The sequence below is a fragment of the Balaenoptera physalus genome (assembly GCF_965194825.1).
Source record: "Balaenoptera physalus genome assembly, chromosome: 1".
NCBI lineage: Eukaryota > Metazoa > Chordata > Mammalia > Artiodactyla > Balaenopteridae > Balaenoptera > Balaenoptera physalus.
Genome location: NC_138882.1, coordinates 45577511 through 45604101, shown reverse-complemented (window position 1 = coordinate 45604101; position 26591 = coordinate 45577511). Strand labels below are relative to the sequence as shown.

The window sequence follows — 26591 nt, the reverse complement described above, 5'->3', positions numbered from 1 at the left end:
AGAAATTAACACAACATTGTAAATCAAAGGCTCTCAATGAATTCTTAGAAGAATTGAATTAACGAATGCATGTATAAGTGCAAATTAAAATGACAAACTATTTAATTGTCATGTTGATTTACATAGATTGACAATCTGGAGAGAAAAACTCTTCCATACTCAAATGTCATCAGATTTGAAAAACTGTTGCCTAAATTTGCCACTTACCTTTATAGCTGTCAAACTGAATATGTATTTTAAAAAATGGCTTATTCCATGTTGCCATAAAATGACAGCAAAGTTGTAAGTTGACTATTCCATGATGATTCTGGAAATTAAATTTCTCGCTTTAGAGAGTAGTCTGACATTCTTGTCTAGGGCTGGGAATTTACTGCCAATTCTTTAAGAAGATATGATCTAAAGAATAATCCCAGCCTTAGGAAAATACAAGGATGTAGCAAAGCTCATCTAAGCCTTTCAAAAGGAAGCTTTTGCACTGAGGTCTCTGGTTTCTCTTGTTCTGGCAAACTTCTACTCCAGGGTAGCTGGGATAATTCTAGAGAAATCTGACTTAAAAACAAGAGCCACAGTGAGTGCTTGAGCTCTAGGGAACAGCTCCAGTCTCATCTTTCTGGGGGAAGGAAAGGAAATTCCTGGTATATATTGGACTTTTATTACGTTCCTTGCGCTGTGTTAGGTACTTTCACGTATGGGAGCTTTTTTTTTTTTTTTTTTAAGATTTATTATTTATTTATTTATTTAATTAATTTATTTATTTTTGGCTGCGTCGGGTCTTAGTTGCGACATGCAGGATCCTCGTTGAGGCATGCGGGATCTTTTGTTGCAGCGCACAGGCTGTTTGTTGTGGAGCGCGGGCTTCTCTCTAGTTGTGGTGTGCAGGTTTTCTCTTCTCTAGTTGTGGCGCGTGGGTTCCAGAATGCATGGGCTCTGTAGTTTGTGGCACGCAGGCTTCTCTCTAGTTGAGGCACCCGGGCTCAGTAGTTGTGGCACGTGGGCTTAGTTGCCCTGCGCGGCATGTGGGATCTTAGTTCCCTGATCAGGGATGGAACCCGCGTCCCCTGCATTGGAAGGCGGATTCTTTAACATTGGACCACCAGTAAAGTCCCTGGGAGCTTCTTTAATCAAATTCTTTATTTTGAGGACATTGAGTATTGATAATTTTTTGTATGCAAGTTGGTTATGATGAACAGATATATACAGAATAGAATGATGAAGTCTTCCCTTTCCTTTTGCTTCCAATCATATAATGTCAATTCTTTAGTTGCTTTCTAAAGTCAAAAGGTATGCATTCTTACTGAAAAATATTGACTTAGAATCTTGTATTTTAGACTTTTAAATGTAAACTCCTGAGGCCTTTCAAGCTTTACTCTTGAATTCCTTTTACAAAAATAGATTCTATTTTCGAGGTTAAATTTAGTAGCTTGCTAAGTGATTCTTGTGTATAGACAGGTATTTAATCTGTAGTGGTTAAACAGTCCATTTCTCTGGAGGTGAGGTTAAGTCAGCTCACTGCAGCTTAATGGGGTAATGGACAATGGTGAAAGATATGTTAAGTGTGTAACTGTTAGGATGTAGTTCTAGCTTGAATTTCCTGAAGATACGATTTCCTTCAGTCCTCTCTTATTTTTGTTAGGAAAATCAACTTAATTTACAACTTGATTTTAAGTTTTTATTAAATTCTTCAGATTGCAACTATTTTATTTACTTTATTACACTCCCTTACAAATTGCCATACATTTCTAACAGAAAAGGTTGTCTTTGCTAGTTTTTAGAAATATTCGTATCTCCTGAAAATGTTCAACGTTAAACTTGTGAGGCTGAATGGAAGGACAGGTGCTCAGATTCTGCCTGTTGCTTCCTTTTCCAGTTCTGCCAACCATCCAGCATGGGCAGCAGGTACTCAGTACCATAGAAGGCATTCCAGTAACTTTACCATGCAAGGCAAGTGGAATCCCCAAACCATCTATCATCTGGTCCAAGGTAAATGACGTATCTAGAGATGTTTGTTAATAATATGTGTTGCTACAACAATATTTGAATATTTTCATACATGGAACGTGTCACTGTACCATAGAACCTTACAGAAAGGAAAACCCATGCAGTCATACCTCTTAGACGGGACCTTAAAATGTCCTTAGTGCATTCAACTACTTGATGCTTAAATAGTATTAACACAACAGTGAACACTAATATAGCACATTCTTTGCGCCGGGGACTTTTCTAAGCACTTCACATGTTGTAGCAGATCCTTTTTTACTCCCTGCCGCATCCCCTAAACCCTTTTGACTTAAGCTCAGCTCTGGTGGACTGCTCCGTGCTCTCTGCCAGGGTCACTCTTCATGCATGTACCTCTCTAGTTTGGGGACTCAGGGCTTTCTCCAAAACCCCACAAGGCCACTTAGCCTGCTGAGTGGTCAGGAAGTACAAGAACATTAACTCCTGGGAGGGGGAGGTGGCCCATATAAATGTCCCACTTCTCATCTATCAGAAGAATCCTTCTGGGGTGCATCTACGTAGTTTCTCAGAGGGCCCCGAGCACACTGAGCTTATAAGCCCAGCCATGGAGGAAACCAGGGCAGTGAAACCCTTTATTAGCTTTCCTTCCTTCTTGCCTCACTCTCCAACTGTCCTCTTCAAGCCTCTGGGAATCACTTTCCAAGTAAACTTCCTGACTCCAAATCTTTATCTTGGAATCTGCTCTTCTGGAAGCCAAAATAAGACACATATATGAACTCATTTATCCCCCTTTCGTGAAGTTCTCTGGCTTTTCCTTATGTTCTTGCAGTGAGGAAAGAAGGACTTCCTTCTTCCATTTCCTGAGGAAGTCCTTTCCATCTTTCAACAGCCATGAAGATGGCATATTTTCTGTAGATTAAATCTGGTAGAGAGAAAGTAATATAAAATGATGGCATAATAATGAAATATGGCATTTGTATATTTAGGGTCACAACCAAAGTATTTTGTCATGACATCTAATTTTATACTTCTAAAAATCTCTGAAATATAGAGAAGTTGGTTTTGACATCTGTAAATTAAATTGAAAGGTTAAGATTTCTGCCTCCTGGGCACAAAAATATGGTGGTGAAGCTGATCCCCCAAACTGCACAGTCTCTGGTACTGAGTAGAAGTTTAATGCATTTTAGGGAAATATAAAAATGAAATCGTCTTTACAGGATGGCCTTTGAGCTGGGATCACGCACAGAAGTTAAGAGTTTAGGCCCCCAAGCCTGCCTGCCTGGGTTCGAGTTCCAGTTCTACCACTGACTGACTGTTTGGCCCTGGGCAAGTTACTCTACCAAGCCCCCAGATTGAATGCTTTCATCTGTAAAACAGGGATTGTGGTGGTTCCTACTCATAAGATTGCTGTGAGCATTAACATAATTAATTCATGTGAAGTGCTCAAAATGGTACCTGGCTTAGCATAAACAATCATCCCATCTGCTGCTACCTCATCCCCTCCACTTTTAAGTAGCTTTGGAATGAAGGGGATCTAGTTTGGTATGAAGAAATGTCACCTTTGCATTGTTTGTTTAATTTTTCTTACAAAGCGCTTTCTTCAAATTAGCATTCTTTCAATCTAGTATTTTCCCCTTTAGAGATTTTTTTCTTCCTCTCTTCCTCTTCCAGACGTTAAGTCACTCCTTTATTATCTTAAAAAACACTTTTTGCTCTGTGTTGTTTTGCAGAAAGGCGAGCGGATTTCCACCAGCAGTGCTAAGTTTTCCGCAGGGGCTGACGGAAGTCTATATGTGGTGTCCCCTGGAGGTGAGGAGAGTGGGGAGTACGTCTGCACCGCCACCAATGCAGCCGGCTACGCCAAAAGGAAAGTGCAGCTGACCGTCTATGGTGAGAGCCCTCGGGGAGGAATGTTTTTCTTTGACACTGTCTGTCTGTGCCAAAACTCACATTTCTCTCCCAAATAATGTTACTAGAGAGCTGTACCCCTAAAGTGAACTACTCTTCCAAGTTTATAGTTTTGTACAAAAATGCATTTTTCCTGCCAACCAACATCTCCTCTACTTAGATTCTGATTTAAAGGGAGAGGAATTGTATAGCGTTTCGGAAAAATTTTATGGTGTTTTCCCAAGGAGTATGCTTATGGTACCCAACCCTCTTTAGAAACACCACTTAGTTAAAACTCCTAGCAAAGCCAAACCTCAGCTATGTCTTGGTTAGTGCTCTGCCTTGAGAGGTTACTTTTACAGATGCTAGATTCTAAAAGGGCATTTCAGCTGACCTCTGCATTGTGTTCTGAAAGAAGGAGCTAAAAAGGAAAACTTTCTAGTCATTTTCCTTTAAGCTCTCACAATGTGTGTTAATGGAAAGCTTTAGATACGTCCTGAAACTTTGGAACAAACAGCATCTTTTTGCAAATTACTGAAGAATATTAGTAGTCCACATTTTAATGTGAGTTAAAGTGTGCTTTGTTTTCAACGTACTGTTTCCGTTTCAAAACTTGTGTTTATTTTAGTAAGGCCCAGAGTGTTCGGAGATCAACGAGGACTGTCCCAGGATAAGCCTGTTGAGATCTCAGTCCTTGCAGGGGTAGAGGTGACACTTCCATGTGAAGTGAAGAGCTTACCCCCACCCATCATTACCTGGGCCAAAGAAACCCAGCTCATCTCGCCATTCTCTCCAAGGTAGGGGACCTGGGATGAATCGAAACATGTGAAACATAATCTCTTGGGACAGGTGACTGTACTTGTTCAGGTTTTCAAATGTCTCAAAAAAAAAAAAAAAAAACCTTTTAAATTTGAGATAATTTACATGTACATTCGAGCCTACAGAAAATATATATACCTTCTAAGTCATTCTTTAATAGCAGAAATGCTAACACCCAGCTTTGACATAATTTCCCACTGGTGCATTCTACAAGGTAGTTACGAAAATGGAGTGGATTTGTATGTAGATTCTGGTTAGCACAAAGTGCATATTATAAAATTCCATTAATCCCAGAGGAGCAATAAAACACAATACATTCTCTAATATCTAGGATTTGACTTTCATTAGATGACTTTGTAAAAATCTTCTTGATTGAACTTAAACCCAAATAAAGGCCCACTGAAACAATATATTTGATAGGCTAAGTGACATGGAAAGCAGAATGCCACAGCCCTTAAGAGCACAACCTTTGTTGCCATGCAGGTGTGAGTTTTAATTTACCTCCACCACTTAAAGCTTACCTGAAACTTTTGGCAGTTTTTTCAGTGGGCCTCTTCAAACCTCAGATTTCTTTCTTTTTTTTTTTTTTTTTTTTAATAAATTTATTTATTTTTGGCTGTGTTGGGTCTTCGTTTCTGTGCGAGGGCTTTCTCTAGTTGTGGCAAGCGGGGGTCACTCTTCATCGCGGTGCGCAGCCCTCTCACTGTCGCGGCCTCTTTTGTTACGGAGCACAGGCTCCAGACGCGCAGGCTCAGTAGTTGCGGCTCACGGGCCTAGTTGCTCCGTGGCATGTGGGATCCTCCTGGACTGGGGCACAAACCCGTGTCCCCTGCATTGGCAGGTGGATTCTCAACCACTGCGCCACCAGGGAAGCCCAGATTTCTTGTTTATAAAATGGGGATAATACCTGAAAGGATGATATAAGATAATGTACATTCCATATCCCATCTCTGGTTCTCAAAGAATGGTAGCAATTACTGTTTTAACTCAACATCATGCCAGAAGTTACTGGCGGAATAAGAATTATAGTCTCTAGCTATTGTCTGTTAGACTTGTTGATGTATAGTTATGAAGCTATAAATTCATGCCACAGTAGTTTCCCTACGACTGGTGAGAAAAAAAGTAAACAATTAAGAACGACTTTACTATTTCTTTGAAAAAATATTTGCCTCAAATATTTTTGAATAGAAGAAATACCGTATTTCAGATGAAGTTGAAATTTCATTGTTCCCCTTCTCAGTCATAATCTCTTTTCTCCCTTCCCAGGGACACAAACACTGACACAGACTTGGTGTATATCCTATGCATACATCCTTAAATAGTATAGAATATTGTTTTCTCTATTTTTAGTTTTGTTTTGTGTACTTGTTTTCAATTTACCATTGTAACATGTTCTATATTATTATTCTACTGCTTGCTTTATTGACTCAATATTTAATATATTCAGTTTATTCATTTTAACTACCATATACATATTCTACATTTTATTTATACATTTCCCTGTGTATGGACATTCATGTTCTTGTTTGTTTTGTCTTTCTACATTTTCTTCTTTTTTTTTTTTTTTTGGCTTTAGAAACAAGGCTTTTCAGGGAATATCTTTTTATATCTCCCTTTGTATGCATATGCATGTTTCTTTGCAACTTGTACCTAGAACCCCAATTTCTAGTTAGAATGAATTACTATTTTCAGCTTTGTAGACACTGCTTGACTGCCTTCTGAAGGGGCAATCCTGATTTACCTTCCACCAACAGAATATAGGTGTACCTTTTGCCACATTATAATCACTGCGTGGTGTTGACTGACTTAAAATTTTTTGCCGTTCGTATGGATGTGAAATGGTGTCTTGCAACTGTCTTACTTTTCACGTGACTGAATTCTAGTGAGCCTGGAATGTTTTCCCTTGTTTGTTGGCCATTTGTGTTATATTTGAATTGCCTCTTTAAACCTGCTGCAATGTTCTGGTGACTTGTTTCTCTTTTTCTTATTGAATGTAGAAATTTGGTTTTTGTTCTCAATAACAATCCTTTGTTTGTTGTATGTGTTGAAAATATCTTCTCTCAGTCTACTCCTAGCCTTTCAGGTTTATGTGTGGTGTCTGGTTGTACAGAATTTAAAAATTTCTATGTAGCTCAAGGTGTTAATCTATCATTTTTTTAGATTTGTACTTTAGGAAGATCATAAACAGAACTGCAATGTTTTATTGCAATTTTAAAGTTTGTTTTCATATTTTGGATTTTAATACATCTGAATTTTTATTTTGTGTGTAATATTAGGTAGTGCTCTAATTTTATTTATTTATTTTTCCCATGTGGAGAGCCACTTGCCCAACACCATTTTTCAATAGTCAATCCTTTCCTGACTTTTTGTAACACCACCTCTGATATTGCACATTACATGTTGAGTTCTCATACATGCTTAAGTCTTTTTTTTGAAAGGGGGTTTCCATCTTTAATGGTTTATCTATTTGTCTGTCTCTGGGCCAATAGCACACTTTATTTGTCTTAGCTTATAAGAAACCTTGATAGTAAGTAGGTCTATTTGACCCCCTCCCTCTTAAAGCTATTTTAGCACAATTAACATAACATTTTTATATGTAGATCCGGTTTACCTAACTACATAAGAGGAATATATTCAGTATATATCTGAGAATTGCATACGTACCTTCTTTTGCCTTTATTTTAACATGCTAAATTTTTAAATGAAGCATTTTAGAAAAAAGCAATAATGTGTTCAGAGTATATTTACAGTTTATTAAAATGTACATTTACTTTGTTTTTTTTTTAAGTTATACAATTTTTATTTATTTATTTATTTATTTATTTATGGCTGTGTTGGGTCTTCGTTTCTGTGCGAGGGCTTTCTCTACTTGCGGCAAGTGGGGGCCACTCTTCATCGCGGTGCGCGGGCCTTTCATTATTGCGGCCTCTCTTGTTGCGGAGCACAGGCTCCAGACGCGCAGGCTCAGTAATTGTGGCTCACGGCCCTAGTTGCTCCGCGGCATGTGGGATCTTCCCAGACCAGGGCTCGAACCCGTGTCCCCTGCATTGGCAGGCAGATTCTCAACCACTGAGCCACCAGGGAAGCCCCTACATTTACTTTGTAAAGCTGCAACTTAGCAAAGCAGAGAGATGTACAATTATTTGACGATGTCAGGCCCTTACATTAGATTTAAATGTAAAAGAAAACTGATTTGGTATTTGTAAGAACAACAAACAGAATACACAAGACAATTTTGATAATTATTAAAATTCCTGACTTTTAAGGTGTATAGAAATGACATTATAGATGGGAGAATGGTTTGAAAAAGAACTTGCAGAGTAGTAATTTCACATTGAATTGTAGCTGCATAGGGGATATTTAAATCCTCATACTTTATGGTCTACTCTCTGGTTTCTTTCTTTTAGACACACGTTCCTTCCTTCTGGTTCAATGAAGATCACTGAGACCCGCGTTTCAGATAGTGGGATGTATCTTTGCGTTGCCACAAATATTGCTGGGAACGTGACTCAGTCTGTTAAATTAAATGTCCATGGTGAGTTTTGAAATGAAGGCATATGCTATGGCATATACTGGCCACAGGGAGACCTACTGTCCCAGTTTCTTTGATAGTGAACCTCAAATTGTATAGAGAGTAATTATAGAAAAATTTTCTAAAATCTGAGACTTGTGATTTTCTTTCATTTACTCTGAAATCTTTATCTGCCATCTGTAAACAACTCTCCCCTTTTTCCTCAGATGCACAGTATTAAAATTTTGGATCTCAATTTTACTAGATGTCTATAGTCACTTATGACTATTGTTGATACACCGTAAAAAAAAGAAAATGTGTTTAGACCGGTGGCTTTTTGTAGAAGCGAATGTGAATGCTCAAGGAAGAACTTAATAGCATATAAATGGTCATTTTCAATGTTTATAGAGCCCAGCCACTGAACACATTCTGCTCCTGGGATTCTTTAACTACTTTAAAACTCTCTAGGTAGTCTGCTTTCTTCTCTCAATTTGCCATAGTCTATCTATTGATAATTACTCATTCATTCAACACATGCTTAGTGAGCACATACTGTAAGCCACGCATTCAAATATCAGAAGAAATTTTCTCAAATAGTTTTGACCTGATTTCACTCTCAGATCAGTCACTGCAGTAGTGTCCTCTTGACTGTGGGATATGAAATCCAATGAGAGTTCTGTCATTTACTAGCATTAGGCATATTACCTACCCTCTTTTATATTTAATTTTCTCTTTCATAAAATGATGATAATAATACAGGCATATCTTGGAGATATTACGGTTTTAGTTCCAGACCATCTCAATAAGGCAAATACGGCAATAAAGTAAGTCACGCAAATTTTTTGATTTCCCAGTGCCTATAAAAATTATGCTTACACTGTACTGTAGTCCATTAAGTGTGCAATAGCATTATGTCTTTAAAAATAATGTACATACCTTAATTTAAAAATACTTTACAGCTAAAAAATGCTAACCATCATTTGACAATGCAGGGTTGCCGTAAAACTTCAATTTGTAAAAATTGTAATATCTGTGAAGTGCAATGAAGCAAAGCACAATAAAATAAAATAAAGTATGCCTGTACTATCTAACTTAAAAGTTTGTTGTAAGGGAAAACCTTTAGAATATACTGGTTAAATATTAAGTTTTAACAAAAGGACAGAGGAATGGGGATTATTAGGGAAGTAAAGTACATAAATTCTAATCATATTCTTAGGAGTCAACTTGATTCTATAGTTCATAATGCTTGTATGTGGAACCCAATACTACTTGCCAGTGTTTTGATAAATTATCTCATTTAAATTTCTGAAGGAATGTAGATAAAGGGAAATAATAGAGGCTTTATCTTGATTTTCTTCTCTGAAATTAACAAAAGCTTTTATTAGAAATATTTCGTACACTCTGGCTAAACCTTCCACAAAGAGAACAAAAACTAAGAATACATGGAGAAAAATGCTTTTTGTTTTACTCACTTAGATGATAGAAATTAACTGGTTTGCCATTTAAGAGGGCTTTAAACCTTAAGTTATTTATATATTATAAGAAATCTGACATCATTAAATGCTTACTTTTCCTCGAGTTTGGAATGAGGAGTTTTATATTCATTATTTCCCGTAATCCTTGCAGTGTATTGGTATTGAAGAGGTTATTTTGCCTGGATTATCAAGGAAACAGGCCTCAGGAAATTTACTGAATTGCCCTAGATCACACAGCTAGTTAAGTGGCCTGAGCCTGGGTCCAAATCCTGAGATTATTCCACTTTCTCATGCTGTCTCTTGGTGAGGAGCTCTCATTTAAAGTGAGAAAAGGAGGAGTTTTTTAAAAGTTGGATTATTAATACTCAGTTGTTGTTTCCAGTGCCTCCAAAGATACAGCGTGGCCCTACAGTTATGAAAGTCCAAGTTGGTCAAAGAGTGGACATTCCATGCAGTGCTCAAGGGACACCTCTTCCTGTAATCACCTGGTTTACAGGTGGAAGCGCCATGTTGGTTGATGGACTGCAGCATATTAGTCATCCAGATGGAACATTCAGCATCGACCAAGCTGTGCTCTCCGATGCTGGCATATATACATGTGTCGCTACTAACATAGCAGGCAGTGATGAGACGGAGATAACGCTACATGTCCAAGGTGATTTTTGGCCTAGGAAAATATTTGTACAGTGGGGGAAAAACCCTGGAGTCTATACAGAATATATAGTCTTGGATGGTCTTGGATCACTTTTAGAAGATTTCTATATAACTTTTATGACTCTCTAGTTAACTTTGAAAGGAGAATGATTCCAGAAAGAAATGAAACTATATGTTACAAAACTGTTTACCTTTGAAAATGGAGTTGCCCTGGATGATGTAGACAGTGGAAACAATCCTAGATAAGTGCCCCACCCGCTATTTTTGGTTTGGAAGAAATTGTGGGCAGAGTGGGTTGGAGTAGGATTTACCTCATAGTGGTAATTTGCACTCAATATTAATCCCTAGAAAGTCGAGGTCCACTGTCCCCTGTAATGATGTAGGCCTTATTTTGAGGGTTTAAATATTAATCTTTGGGGACTTCCCTGGTGGTCCAGTGGTTAGGGCTCCAAGCTTCCACTGCAGGGGGGCATGGGTTCGATCTCTGGTCAGGGAACTAAGATCCCACAGGCCATGCGTCACGGCCAAAAAAAAAAAAAAAAAAAAGATGAATCTTTATTCCTTCAAGCAACAAGTGTTTATCAGGTTCCTGCCAGGTGTCTGTCATGATCTGGGCAGTGAGGAGGAAATAGTGACAAAGGTAACACACCTGCTCTCGTGAGCGGTTCTGTAAGTAGGCAGAAAGCAAGCAAGCAAATAAACAAGAAATACAGATCGTGAGACATGCTGTGTAGAAAATTAAAATAGGGTGATGCTCCCAGCAGTTGGCTACTTTAGATTGAATTGTCATGTAGGACTTCTCTGAAGAAATAATATTTATAGTGGAATCTTGTTGACTGGAAGGAACCAGCCATGTCCAATCAGGAGGAAAAGCACTCCTGTCAGAGAGAATACCATTGCAAAGGTAGAAATAGAGAAACAGGTGTCATACTTAGCCTCAGAAGAGTTCGATATTGCCCAAGGAAAGCCTGTGATAATGCATTTATTTTTCTAACAGAACCACCTACGCTGGAAGTTCTAGAGCCTCCATATAACACTCCATTCCAAGAAAGAGTGGCCAATCAACGCATTGCATTTCCATGTCCTGCAAAAGGTGTGTAATACTCGGACACATGGGCATTGGCATAATGTTGTATTGTTCCAGAATTCTATATTGAACCCCAAAGATCATAAAATTCTACTTGTCAGTCCACATTATAACATTTGGGCATAACGGAAACGAATCCCTCTTCAAATAACAACTAGGTTGAATAGGTATTTTTCCCTCCCAGGTATTTTATTTCCTTCACTGGAAATACCTTCTGTTCTTTCAAACTTGCATCATCTAGCATGTTTTCCAGGTCGTTCATGCTCCTTCCTGTTACTTCTTAGTTCATTCTATTTTTGACAAGAATTCTCTTTAAAATGTGACAGATAGGGCTATTCAAACTTTTGCATATCTATCTCAGTCAGGGGTATAAATTAGGGCAATCCCCTTGTTTGTTCTAGATACTTCTTTTCTAAAAACGTCTTTCTAAATTTATCCTCTACTGGTAATTCTGGAGCCCGGTTGTAACTTGGCTCTCTGATGCTTGTCCAAACTCCTTCTCTCCCTGAATTTCTGGGTTTTCTATCCCACCATGTTTCCTGGCAGGAGATTGTTATTCTCTCTCCTCTAGAGGATGTGACAAAGGCACTGTCACCATCACCTTACTCTGGATGCCCAATAGATGGTTAAGAACGTCCTTTCTTTCGCATATGCGTTCATCTGCAATGACTCAAATGAGTCTGTAACAGTTCTGGCAAAGACCAAGCAGTATTCTTTCCGTGACCTCCCGGAGGGCTCCATGCCGCTGGTAGCATTAGTGCTCCCACGTGTCACTCTTAACTCTCCTGTCCCTGGAGACAGTGGCAGTTGAAGGTCCCTGCGGCTGTCTCTGTTACTGTAGCAAGATTTTGCATCTCTTAACAGCATTAAAAGAAAGATAACTTTAACAAGATTTTCAGATATCTAAAGAATTGTCAGTAACTATTCCCAGAGCCAGTGGGGAGGGAGACAAGGCCTGGAGAAAGATCCTTGAGAAAGGTTTAAGTTCAGCTGAGTTCTGTGGGTGCTTCCTACTGATGGAGCCCTGCCAGTGGCACTGTTGCTCTGTACTCTCCACTGAATCCCTGACTCCCAAGCTGGCTTGGACTTCCCTTTTCCATTTTGAAATACCACCTCTTCCTAGTACTCTATTTTCACCTGGGATAGAATTCTTGAGTTCATTTAAAACAGCTAGATGCCTTTTCATTTTATTTGCCATTAATTTCATCTTGACCATGGTGGTTCTACCATTTAGAAATAAAATAGAACACAATTTCTTTCTTTTGCTCATTCATTTACTTTTTCATTTATTAACTTCACAAATATTAATTGAGAAGTTTGAGAACCACATAAAAGAATGAGTAGGGTGTGAGGAAATGATTATAACCCCCTTTTTTCCTTGACAACATGAACAACTGCAGTCCATCAGTTTTATCTTCTCTTCCTCATCAGTCAGCATCTTACTATGAGGATGATGAAATAGGCCAATATTTTTGTTGTATTTTTTCCCATAAGTATAGTCATTTCATTAGTTCATAGTCATTCATAGTCAATCACAGTCATTTTTATAATTCCTTAACTCAATTTGAGTTTAACCTAAATGACACATTCTATGTATTCCTGGCATTCTTTTGTACTTAGATATATGACCATTCTTTAATATTTTTATTATGCTTTAATATAAGATTATTAGCCATGTCTTATACAATTCTATTAATTTTATTGAATGTGCTTTTTTTATTTTTATAGGATTAAGTAAAATGTGAAAGTACTTAGAATAGTGCCTGGCACATTGTTTGCTAAATAAATACATTCTTATTATAGAGTTTACTGTTTGTCTATTTCAAGTATGTCCTTTTGGCTCCATTATGCATTTTAAGATGGTTTTTATCACTTTCATTCATGAGTTATGTAACTTCCATTCACTCTCTTGGTCATAAATAAATTGAGGAAAGCAATTCTGCTCACTGCTTTCTCAGCTTTCTTTTCAGTATAAAAAGTCAAGAATTAATCTATTGCCCTCTGTTTAACAGAATGGGATCCCCAGAAGATGTGTGGATAGTAGAAGTTCCTCATCTCTGCTCTCTTAGGCCTATTTAAAATGTGAATTATGAAGCATCATTTCTGTACATCATTTATGTACTCTGAGCAATCTTCATGTATATTCCTCTGATAGTATCTTATTTTTGCTCTTCCTTTATTTTCATCCAAAAACTCTCCCCATTTCTAGTACATTTAATTAATATAGCTTTTTTCCCCCACTAGCACCATGAACTCACTCAAGAAGATATTTTGCTTTGCTTACTATCATCTGAATGTCTTGATAAAAACAACTTTAATCAAATTCTACACCACAGACCATACATCTTTTAAGACTGATCAGGAATTAGAGGCATTAAATACTGTAATCTCGTCAAAATCCCATGCCAGGAGCAATATCTTCAAAGAAGCATAGTACCTAAGGGTACCTGTTATAATCATAACAAATTTTATTTCTACTCAAGATATTTGATATTCAATAGTGACTTCTAATTTTGCTGTAAAATATCACAAAGCTTTAATTTCTTATTTAGGTACCCCCAAACCAACCATCAAATGGTTGTGGAATGGTAGAGAGCTGACAGCCAGAGATCCTGGTATTTCTATATTAGAAGATGGCACATTGTTGGTTATTGCTTCTGTTACGCCGTATGACAGTGGGGAGTACATTTGTGTGGCAGTCAATGAAGCTGGAACCACAGAAAGAAAATATAACCTCAGAGTCCATGGTAAATACAGATAGAAATGCTAAAATCGTATAACTGAATATATGACATTTTCAGATTCTTTTATATATGTTATTCTTTCAGTCTAGTGTTATTTAATATTTATGTGAATAGACGTGTTATCAACCAGAAAAGTAGTGGTCTAACTGCATTTATTGATTTATTTTATATCACTGAAAGTTCAAATGGTAGAAAAAGATACATAATCAAAAGTCCCCTGGACCTGAGCTAAGCCATCTACTTCTCCTCCCTATGGGCAAGGAAAGTTGTTAGGTATGTGTGTGTGTATGTATGTATCTTCCCAGAGATATTTTTATGCAGAAACGAAGAAATATGAATATATATTTCATCCTCTTTTTTTTAGATACAAAAAGCATTTATAGTAGACCATTATATACATTACTTCACACCTTGCCTATTTCATTAAACACTCTAACTTGGGGATTATTCAATATTCCTAACTCTTATTTATGCCTACCTAGCATCCCACCGTACCATGATTTACTTAACCTTCTTCTGTTAATGATGAGCATTTGGTTTGGTACCATTTGTTTACTATTCTAAGTAAGGCTTCAATGAAATCATGTATATATGGTACTTTGCATGCGTCAAAGGATATGTGCATTTTGAAATTTGATGGATATTGGCTTCCAGAAACACTGGGCAATATTCATTCTCATCAGCAAAGTAGTCTCACATAACTTGAGACTCTAGCAGTTTGCATTTTGAGTGGTATGTGAAATAAATAGGATCTCCCTTAAATTTATCCTTAATTCAAAACTCTGAAATAATAACTAAAGTAAAAATTCAATGAGTTACTTATAAATATAGTGGTCAAGACTCTTCATTTCATAATAAAAGCTGTCTTAAGTATGACCAGCTTTTCTAGCTATCAAGTATCTCAGAATTTGCTTTCTAAAGTCCTTTGTAAAGAAACTTTGTATATAATATTTATTTAAAACTATCTAACTACAACTTCTCACTTTCTGCAGTGCCTCCAGTAATTAAAGACAAAGAACAAGTAACAAATGTGTCCGTGTTGGTCAGCCAGCTGACCAGTCTCATTTGTGAAGTTGAAGGTACTCCATCTCCCATCATTATGTGGTATAAAGATGATGTCCAGGTAAATGGAGACATCCAAATATGCATAGGTCCTTGCCTCTCCCTCTGAAGTAAATCATTCAAATGTGACTTTCTTATTAATAATAGGATAAAAATTTTACTTCAAATTTTTATTAGGATTGGAAATAACACTGACCCTTTTGGCCTTAACAGGTGACTGAAAGCATCACTATTCAGATTGTGAGCAATGGGAAGATATTAAAGCTCTTCAAAGCCACTCCAGAGGATGCAGGAAGATATTCCTGCAAAGCAATTAATACTGCAGGCACTTCTCAAAAGTATTTTAACATCGATGTGCTAGGTAAGGAAAACATTCTTTTAAAAAACTTCAATTCAGATGCATTTCTTATATAGGACAGCATTAACTGTATTAAAGAGTAAAGAGATGAAAAATAAATTGATAGGAGAAATATCATTCATTTTATTCTATTATTATTTTTGTCTTTAATATTGGTTAATCAGAACCATGTGATACAGAAAGTTTATAGGTATTTGTTATTATCATATAGCGATGTCTATGGGTACTTGGTACTGTCTTGTACAGAAAATACTAAATTACTGCTCTTGTTAGTTTCTCTAATGAGGTGGTCAGGAAATTCTTTGGGAAGTAACTATGCCGGATGATGCACAGTAAAATTCATTCATGTTGCTGACATCTCCTAAAGCTGCTAGGTTGTACTTGAACTGAGGAAGGTAGTAAATTCACCCTCCCCTGCATTCTAATTAATTCTTATAACTAAACAACCTCAGCCCTGATTCTAATTAAGTGGGGAGAATGCTGAGAATGGGTAGCAGCTGTAATAAATTGGGATTTAAAACATTTAAAATGTTTTCATCATAATCATAAAATTTTTGTAAGTTTAGTTTGTGAAATTATATTTGCTGATCAAAGTTTACTTTGTGATAAAATGACTTCCTTCCTTTTCAATGTTTTGCTCATCGAAAGGGCATATGATTTGTAAGTCTGGAGTGGAAGTGAGGTCTGGGAATGATGCTGCATTAAGAATTACCATTCGTAAACTGCTAAAACATAAAAGTTCTCTCTCTCATAAGTCTTCTCAAAGCCTGAAGTACTTTGAATTTCCTCTGCTAAAATTACCATTATTAGTATAGGTTATAAAAACAAAGTGATCTTTTCTATCATTAGTCTCATTGGCATTATTTCTCTTGGCACTCATTTACTCTCATGACTTTGACTGCTATCTGTGCACTGATGACTCCCACATTTTCATCTCCAACTCAGACTTCTTCCCTGAGCTCTCAGGTGATATATCTGACCTCCTCCACAATATCTTGGCTTGAATATCTCAGTGGCATAGAAAACAGAAAGGTCTCAGTAAATGCCTGTTCTGGTCACCTTCAGTGACCCCCATCATAGTGACCAGCACTTCCATCCATCCACTTGCTTCTGCCGCAACCTGGTACTCATTCTTCCTACCTCCCTCTCCCTGACTCTGTAAATCTGTCTACATCCTGTTAAATCTGCTTCTTAATTCCATGTTAATTATAATTTATAAGCTGAATTAATGTAATAACCTCCTAACTACTCCCCTTCATCCATTATTTGCCAGTGGAATCCGATCTTCATTCAGAAGCCAGTGTGGTCTTAAAACAAATTTGATCACAGCCCTCCCTTATTGAAACCCTTTAGTGGCTGATCATTGCTCTGAAGATTAAGATCAAACACCGTAACGTGATATAAAGGGGGAGGATTCAAAGACCAGGGAAGTTTATGGGAGCTCTTTAATATGCTTTATAATTCCGAGAATAAAAACTAGTGCAATCTTTTCACATTATATCTCATATACAATTTTAGCATAGGAGCCCTTTAAAAGAGACAAGGGTAATATATTTCAAACAGCACTATGGTAGAATTTAAACATTATAAGATTGTCATTGACCATGTCATTCATTATCTAAAACGTATAGCAGTAGTAAATTTCATTATATGAGCTTCATGGCTCATTTGTATTCTCAACTCCTTTTGTACATTGATTTAATACTCCTCAAAATGAGTTCTTTACTACTGTAATTCTTCCAAGTAATTGTCTTGCTATCAAATCTTTCATGAACGTGTTCCTATGTTTAAATTTGACATTTGGGTCCGCAGATGTGATATGAAAGGGATTATTGTATGATATTTTACTTTTAACATTAAGATCTTGTTGAAATATTATAGAAGTCATTATCTTCTCTCACTCCCCACTCCTTTTGCTAAATCATAGATTTTCATGATAAAATGTCTTTGTTCAAGTCCCACCCACCATAATAGGTACCAGCTCCCCAAGTGAAGTCTCAGTTGCCCTCAACCAGGATACCACCCTTGAATGCCAAGTCAAAGGCACTCCCTTTCCCATTATTCACTGGTTCAAAGATGGCAAGTGAGTACCTCTTCTGTATTTGTTACAAGGATCCAATTGTTTGGAAATAGATGTGGATTTTCCCCCTCTTAATTATCTTACCACATAGAGTATTATTAAATGAACATGAAGGAAAAACAATATTGTTCAAAAATGGTCTCAAATTTATGAATTTATGAATTGTAAGACTTTAGAAATGCTGGGAATTTATTTTAGAGACACAGAGGAACTCACATTTATTATACACTAAATATACACTAAGAGCTAAGAATGAAAAATGAAAAATGCAAGATCCAAGTACAGAGATAATCTTGGCTTTACATGGAATTGTTTGAATTATTAAAGAGGAAAACTTGCTTATGACAGCAAGATGAATGCTTAAGCTAGTTTAATATATGGTCAAAAAGGAACAACCACAAAAGAGCAATTAGATGTTTCTCTTAGCCCTTGTGTATTATTATAATTTCTGAAAGCAGCTGTCTAAGACGTAAATAGCAAAGAGTAAAGGTTTGCAGTGTATAAAATAAAGGATTGTGTAAAAACTTTTTATATGTTAATAAGAAAGACAAACAACATAGAAAAATGTGTGGAGGGTATAAATAGGCAATTAAAAAGTTATATAGTTAAGCAATAAATATATTAAAAGATGCTTACCTTCAATAATTTGGAGAAGGTAAGCAAAATAATATGATTTTGTTTTTCATAGATTAGTTTGGCAAGAAAAAGTAGAGGTTTGAAAAATATCAAGTGTTGGCTTAGAGTATGGGAAGGAAATCAGGATATAGGACTCTGATGGGACAATGTAAATTAGTACTCTGAAAGGCAATTTGTTGATATCTATTAAAATTTAAATGGTCATATGCTATAATGTAGCAATTACACTTCTGGTGTCTAGGACAGGGAAGCCAGTCATCTATTCTGCAGGAAGGCTTGACTCCCTGAATACTCCCTGAAACACTGTGAAAGCAGAAAAGTGAAAACTGCTTAAAGCTTGACATTGGGAGAGAGGATAGATGACGTATGGCATTGTCTTATTATGAAACACTGGATAGCAATTAAAAAGAGTAAGATCAAGCTATATGTACCAAAACTATCTCCATAGCTATTGTCAAGTGAAAAGTAGAACAATAATACAATACCATTATGTATAACAACTTTAGATTCCTCTAGCAATAAACTTATGGGTGAAAAATGTTTAGAAAAACATGTGGAAGAACACAAACTAAACTGACAATCATAAGAAGTCTAGAGAAAAGACTCACATTAGGGGTAATAAACCAAGGAGACCTTTTCTTATTATAATGTTTTTTTGTTTGTTTCAATTTTTGTGTTACTTGCATAATTAACAGTCAGTGAAAGTTTTAAAGTTACTTCAATTTGAGTAGCATTATCAAGTATTCCACCTCTTTAAACAGTTAAAATGCATTAAAGTAAGGTACTTTTTTCTCTTAGCTTTAGAGAACTTAAAAGAGTCATACCAAGGAATAGTATGGGATGCTACCACAGAAAATTAAATGTGTTTCCATTTAATCTTGCAGTCTGATGGTGGCTTATTAATATAGCAGTGCATCTATTTATCATGGGGCTAATTCACTGCAGCTTTTTAAAAACTGGCTATGGGTCTTCCTGAAAGGTCAATGGATTTTAAAGGCATGACTCTTAGGATATCATAGACTTTAATTACCGTGATGTTTTAAGTATTAAATAAAGCTGCTGCCAAACATAAAGTAAGCATTTTATAGTAGTTAGTAAATGATTCTGTATAGTAGAAGAAGACTTCCTTGACAAATATATATGAGCTGCCTTTGGGGTAAATATCTTTCAGTATTTATGATTATAAAAGCATTCATATTTATTACAATATCTACTTTTTAGGAAAATTGGCATGATCATTGTCTTTAGTAAGTAATAACCATTCATTCTATTGTAAATATTTTTCCAAGTGTTATAATATTAGTTTACAAATAATATTGCTTGGTTTGAAGTTCCTGGACACTTAGTTTTTCTTTTCTGAATGATGGTAGAAATTTTGACTTTGTAAACCAAAAAAAAAAAGGGGGGGGTTGAATGAAAGAAATAAAGTTTTGTAGTAATATTATTCAACAATTTAAGTTTGAAATGAAGTTCAATTTAATAATTTAATGATATTCATTCAATTTAAGTTTAAGGGAAGTTTTTTCTCAAAGTGATAATTATCTACTTTCATTAGTAAAGTGGTTTAATAATTCTGTTCTTCTGAACAGAAGTACTTAATCATATCATTGTATTTTTTTTAGATTCATACTAAAAAATTCAACTTTGATTCATATTTTTAAGCTCATATGACTTAATGATTTTTGTTGTGATTAATAGAAGAGAAAACATTTAGGAAAACAAAAATGGGCCCATGGAATAAAATTTTACTTTTTCTAGGCCTTTATTTTTGGGAGACCCTAATATTGAACTTCTAGACAAAGGACAAATTTTACATTTAAAGAATGCACGAAGAAGTGACAAGGGACGCTACCAGTGTACTGTGTTTAATGCAGCTGGCAAACAAGCCAAGGATATAAAACTGACTCTCTATAGTAAGTGTGACGTTCTTATGCTTTTTACTGTTATTATCAGTTCTCACTATACGTTGAAAATCAGGGTTTGCTCTACTGTTAACTGCTCTTTGATTCAATACTAAGTAATTTGGAATGCTACTTACTTTAAAAGAAAAAGCCTATTTTCATGTGTTTTAGGCTATAACATTGCGTCCAATTTTAATGTATTTTATCATTAAGTATGGATTTCTTCAAGGGGTCTAGTGATTTTCATATGACCTCACTTAAGAGGTCAAGTATTCCCTGATTTGTTAGTGTAACATAAATCAAATGTCTGTATCCCTAAAGGGGTTTTTAAAAAGCTCTAAAAAGAGTAGAGATGCATGAAATAGAATGAAGATGATGGTATGAGAACAACTCAATTATTCTATTCTCATTCCATCTTGGCCTTTATTCAGACCACATGGTAATATTTAAATGTTTTAGGCTGTGCTGCTATTTTCTCTCAGTTAAGTCCCCATCAGAGGTATGTAGCCGTCATTTCACTAAAATTCTCAACATCCCCTGAGGAAGGTGACTGCCAAGGTCATTTATTTTTCATGCCAGGAGCCATAGGAAGGCACTTGAACATTATGTTGCAGGCACAAAGAATTACATGATAGAAAGGAATAGGGCTCATTAGGCCAGTCATGCTTATTGTGGCTCTACTTCCTGCACTATCTTCTGCTTTGTATAGCGTTTGACCCTCAAGAAAAGTTTAGATACCTCAGGAATGTCACTTCCTTGTAGGGTCTTCCCAAACCAAACCAATCACGTCATCACTCTCTATTACATTGTCCTAGTTTTCTTTATAGCACGGATCACTGTCTGATAGTTTAATTGCTTACTTATGGGTTTATTTACGTATTTGCTATTTCTCTCAAAGGAAGCTAAACTTCATAAAAGCAGGGCCTTGTTTTGCATGTTCTCTACTTTAATGTCTGATACACAGTAGCTCTCAAGAAATACTTGCTCAGTGAATGAATTGTCTAGTGATACACCGTTCGGTATGGTAGGCACCAGCCACACGTGACTGTTGAGCATTGGAAATGTGGCTAGTCCAAATTTAGACAAGCTGTAAGTATAAAATACACACCAGATATCAAAGACTTAATATGAAAATATAATGTAAGATACCTAAGTAATAATTTTACATTGATTACATCTGAAATAATGATATTTTAGATATATTGGACTAAGTAAAATGTATTATTTTCCTGCTTTTTAATGTGGCTACTAGAACATTTTAAATTATATATGTGGTCTTAATTATAATTCTGTTGGACGGTGATGGTTTGAGTCACGGATGTAGAAAACAAACTTATGGTTACCAGAGGTTAGGTGGGGAGGTGGCGGGGGGGGATGATTTGGGAGACTGGGACTGACACATACATGCTACTATGTATAAAATAGATAACTAATAAGAACCTACTGTATAGCACAGGGAACTCTACTCAGTACTCTGTAATGGCCTATATGGGAAAAGAATCTAAAAAAAAAAACAACCAAAAAGTGTGGATATATGTGTATGCATAACAGCTTCACTTTGCTGTACACCTGAAACTAACACAACATTGTAAATCAACTACACCCCAATAAGAATTAAAAAAAAAAAAAAAAGGAACTTGGGCTTCTGAGGTAAGTGGACTTGGGTTCAGACCCAACTTCTGCCACTTACTAACTTTGCAACTTTGGACAAATTGCCTGACCCCTCTGAGCTTCGGTTTTCTCATCTATAAAATGGGGATAATAATAGTACCTACTTAATAATATTATTGTAAGGATCAATTGCTAGATACTTTATATTGCCCAGCTTACAGTACAAGTTCAATGAATATTATTCATTTATTATTATCTACTTAGTGATTGTATTGTCTTGCAACTTGAAATATATAGAGAATCTGGCTTGATTTCTATATAACTTCACTGAATTGCAAATTTCCCTTTTTTAATGTTAGTTGTCTTTATATAAAGTTCAAATAGCTTTCTTGAATCAAAGAAATTTTATTTAACGCAGGCTTTTAAATCATTTCTCTCTATAAATAGAAGCCTGTGGAAGAAATCAGTCGTGAACAGACATGTCCTCCAAAAAACAGTAATGTTACTGAAAGATTAGCTGTACGGGCATCCAAGTTAAACAAAAGTGTTATTGCTACCATTGGCCTCCTACCAGAACCAACCTTTTAAACAATAGGTGCAATACTTCCCCTAAGCTGTTGCATAGTTTTCTCTGCATTGTTGTATTGTTGCCAAAGAATGTGATGAATACATTTTGGTGATTCAATAAGACTCCTATTTCCATAGGAGTTGAGTTCTTTCATTTCAGATTTTCTTGTTCATTTGGTATGATGCCCTAAGGCACCGAGAAGAGAGGGCTTTGTAATGATTAAACCTTCTAAGATTGTCTGAGATGAAAGGCACTGTAACATTGTGAAGTTTTAAGTATTCAGTAATTCAGGAAATAATGCCATTTCCTCTCTAGCAAGCTTGTCTGCACCTCTGAGTGGGTAATCTTAAGCTTATTTTATTTCACTTGTGAAAATGCTTTTATTCCTAAGAATAAATGAAACAGATGCCATACTTGGGCTAACTGTGAGAAATATTTATACAGATTTCAGGTTGCGAATGTGGTTCATACTGCAGTTGATTCATTCACTTTCTTTATTTACATACTAACATGAGGAAAAAGCAGGTGGGTCCGATGCATCTGAAAGGCAGAAATGCACATTTTGCCTGAATTAGGGAAGAAATGGAGACAAAATATGATGAAAAATAAAAGAGATGGAGGGGAAATGAGGGGGGGGAATGAATGTGGAAAAAAAGGAAATAAAAGAGCTTTTAATAACCTATGGGGAGACTGTGCAAATTCATAGCTAGTAGTTCTGAGGCAAAGATTTTTAACCTGCGGTCCGTGTATAAGTTTCAGAGGTCTGAGAGTTTCCCCAAATGGTGTAAAAGTCTTTGAGTGTATATACATGGTAAATTTTAATGTGCAGTGGGTTCATAACATTTACCTGTAACATCCTTCCTCAAACAGAAGTACAGGTCTCAGGAAAGTATATATGAATTAAATTGAAACAGGAAGAAATATTTATCTGGCGGATTTAAACAGTAGATGGTTTGTTGTTCTGCTTTCAGCTGGAAATGTTCTTTGAGTAATTTTTTTCTCAATTTCATAAATACAAACTTTTAAAATGAACTCTTTTCAGTACAAGTGATATTCCTTTGTAAAGCATTCATGGAGGGTAAGGGGTTGTTTGAACCTATGTTCTTGACTTCATTCTTTTAATTTAATTTAATTTGTTTATTTTTACTAGTTTTTATTGGAGTATGGTTGCTTTACAATGTTGTGTTAGCCTCCACTGCACAAATGCAGTGCATTTGAATCAGCCATACACATACAGATATCCCCTCCCTTCTGGACTTCCCTCCCATTTAGGTTACCACAGTGCGTTAGGTAGAGTTCCCATCTGTTCTTGACTTCATTAATGTATCATCCAACTAATTAGGCTAGCCAGTTTATTTAGACAATTTCAGCCAAAAATTTGATATATGTTTCCAGATTACATCAATAGGCTCAAATCAAAATTAAAATTTAAAGTCTGAGTAGAATGTTCTTTCTTAAGATTTCAAAATGGTGGCTTGAATTGATATTAATTATCTATAGCAGGACTTGACAAACCTTTTTTATAAAGGGCGGGTTGGTAGATATTTTAGGCTTTGCATACTGTGAGGCAAAATCAAGGACATTATGTAGGTACTTACATAACAAAACAGAAAGAAATGTCTACCAGTCGTTTATTCATGATATTCTATTTTTCTGGTAATTTTAAAAATTGTAAAATTTGTTGTAATACAGGTCTACTAATGAGAATGGATTTCTTTTGGAGGGATAACATTTTACTTAATTAGAGTTCAAAGTTAATGATTCCTGTCACCAAAATTAAATGCAGATGTTCATCTGTTAATACTGATCTGTAATGAGATTTTATGTATTTCATTTTTGAAAATGTCTTTTCATGCAGATACTGTAGATGCTGTCAAATACTAATATCATTTCACAAACACAGGATTTTAATTGTTCATATTCATTACTTGAAAGACATTTGTAGAATTCTGTTATATTCTCTTGATATTTGACTTTTGGCCTGCCATTCTACTCCCAATTAATCAATTCCAATTGAAGGTTAGATGGAAGGCCCTCATTTTCAGAGATAAAAGAACGTAAAATGTGGAAATTGCATTTGCATCAAAGTTTGACAAACATTGTTGAAACTGAAAGTTGAGCTCAGAAAATATATTCACTGCAAAGTTGTAGGGGAATCGAGATCTGAGTTTTGTTTGACAGCATGGAAAATGTGTAGAGGAGCTTGACATTACTTGTGAGTCAAACAACAGAATGACTACTAACAGTATAGATTTTGCATTCAAGTGCTGGTTTTATCTGGTAAATTTAGGTTGAATTTATTAAGAAACATTGTCAAGTTTATGGCAAAACTAAATTCCAAAATCATTCAGTACTCAATAATAGTGTTTGAGGACAATTCTCATTCAGAAAAAATTCAGTCTCAGTCCTAAGCTCCAAAAATTAAAATGTAACTTTACCACCATTAAGACATTAAGCTGCTATAAGGTAGAACAAGTCATTATATTCACCTTCTACTTCTGACAAAATTTCATGGAACTGCTGATATTTAAGTCCATAAGAGCAAGTAAAATACCCCATGGACAGTTCTGTTTCAATAACACATGAATATTTTACACAAGTGCTGATGAATAGTACAAGGAATAATGATAGACTTTTAGAATTTTACATTTTAATAAATTTAAAATGTAAAATTTGTAAATTTCTCTAAACCTTTTTCTGCCCCACACGTATTTTTATCACCATCAGTTGTAGCACGTCTTAGCAGATCCCACTTCAGGTTGTAATAAATTAGTGCTTTTTCAACTTCTTTGAAAATATTTTTGTCTGTAGTTGTTCCATGCAGACTATTCTTAGAGACTAATTCTTCAGTTTCTTCAACGTGGCATTGACTCCTCAAATAAAAGACAGCTAAGCAGTATCAGTAACATCTGTCAATTTATCAAGAGCCAAGAATACTGTTCAGAAAAGTTGCCTTTAAAAAAAAAAATGACTATTGATATTGTCAGTTTTCTCAACTCTTCAAGCAGTTTTTCTTATGGAAAGGCTGATAATCTTAAACAGATTGATTAGTTTAGGCATAATTGTTTGCTAATGCAATCATTCTTGATTTAATTAAATCACTGTTGGTAAATGGCTCTCCTTCCTTGGCTAACAAATGAGCCACTCAGAAACTTAGATGGTAGCCTTTTTGACTTTTTATCTTTGTAAAGAAATTCTGCCTAATGAGACATTCCATTTTATATTAATTTATCGGTTGTTTTTCTTTGAGTGGGATATATTGTGATGAGTGCTTAGGCTAATAGAGTTAGTGTACACTGTAGTTTTTCAAAACAGCTATAGTGTTATTAAAAAATAAACTCAGTGCTTTGCCATTGAACTTAATAACAAAATAATCCACACTGTTCTGTGCTTTAAAAATGTTACGTTTTAAAGCTTACTTTTCTTTTTTTGTGTGTGTTTTGACCTGGGGAGTATGCACTGGTAATAAAAGTAAAGTAAAATATCACGGTATGGTGATATTTATGGCACTTGAAATGCTGTTGGCTTATAATTGTGTCACTGAAATTTATGGTGAGCTAAGCAACAGTGAGAAGCAATGAGAACACCACATTTGGTATTTATTGCAACAATTTAACTCTGCCATTGTAGAAGTGAAAGTAGCCATAGACAGTACATAAACAAATGAGCATGACCATATTCCAATAAAACTTAATAGGTGCTGAAGTTTGAATTTCATATAATTTTTACATGTCACAAAATATTATCATTATTTTGATTTTTTCCTGTCGTTTAAAAATGCAAAAACTGTGCTTGGTTCAGCATCTTGATGCCTGGCCTGTGGGCCATAATTGGCTGCCCTGATTTATATAGTAAACCACCTTATAGAAAAATTATTCCACCATCAAATTTACCTCACAATACAGGCATACCTCAGAGATATTGCAGGTTCTGTTCCAGACCACCACAATAAAGCAAATATTGCAATAAAGCGAGTCACACAAATTTTTTTTGGTTTCCCAGTGCAAATAAAAGTTATGTTTACACTATACTATAGTCTATCAAATGTACAAAAGCATTGTGTCTAAAAAAAGTACACACCTTAATTTAAAAATACTTTATCACTAAAAAATACTAACCATCATCTGAGCCTTTAGCAAGTCATAGTAGTAACATTAAAATCTCTGATCAGATATACAGATTGCCAACAAACATGAAAGAATGCTCAACATCATTAATCATTAGAGAAATGCAGATCAAAAC

At 35.7% G+C, this 26591-nt stretch overlaps 1 protein-coding gene across 8 annotated transcripts in view; it reads left to right on the top strand.

Annotated features, from left to right (window-relative positions):
- HMCN1 (hemicentin 1) overlaps positions 1 to 26591 on the top strand; it is a 507647-nt gene that overhangs the window by 263084 nt on the left and 217972 nt on the right. For all 8 annotated transcript variants that reach the window (XR_014266656.1, XM_082472452.1, XM_082472453.1 and 5 more), the window contains 11 exons: positions 1868 to 1980; positions 3687 to 3846; positions 4472 to 4640; positions 8070 to 8197; positions 10031 to 10303; positions 11300 to 11395; positions 13942 to 14136; positions 15126 to 15256; positions 15409 to 15556; positions 17510 to 17636; positions 20028 to 20182. Coding sequence is in view for 7 of the 8 variants with exons in the window: in XM_082472452.1 (XP_082328578.1) it covers positions 1868 to 1980; positions 3687 to 3846; positions 4472 to 4640; positions 8070 to 8197; positions 10031 to 10303; positions 11300 to 11395; positions 13942 to 14136; positions 15126 to 15256; positions 15409 to 15556; positions 17510 to 17636; positions 20028 to 20182 (1695 nt within the window). In the remaining variant the exon portion in view is untranslated. The remainder of the gene's footprint in view (positions 1 to 1867; positions 1981 to 3686; positions 3847 to 4471; positions 4641 to 8069; positions 8198 to 10030; positions 10304 to 11299; positions 11396 to 13941; positions 14137 to 15125; positions 15257 to 15408; positions 15557 to 17509; positions 17637 to 20027; positions 20183 to 26591) is intronic.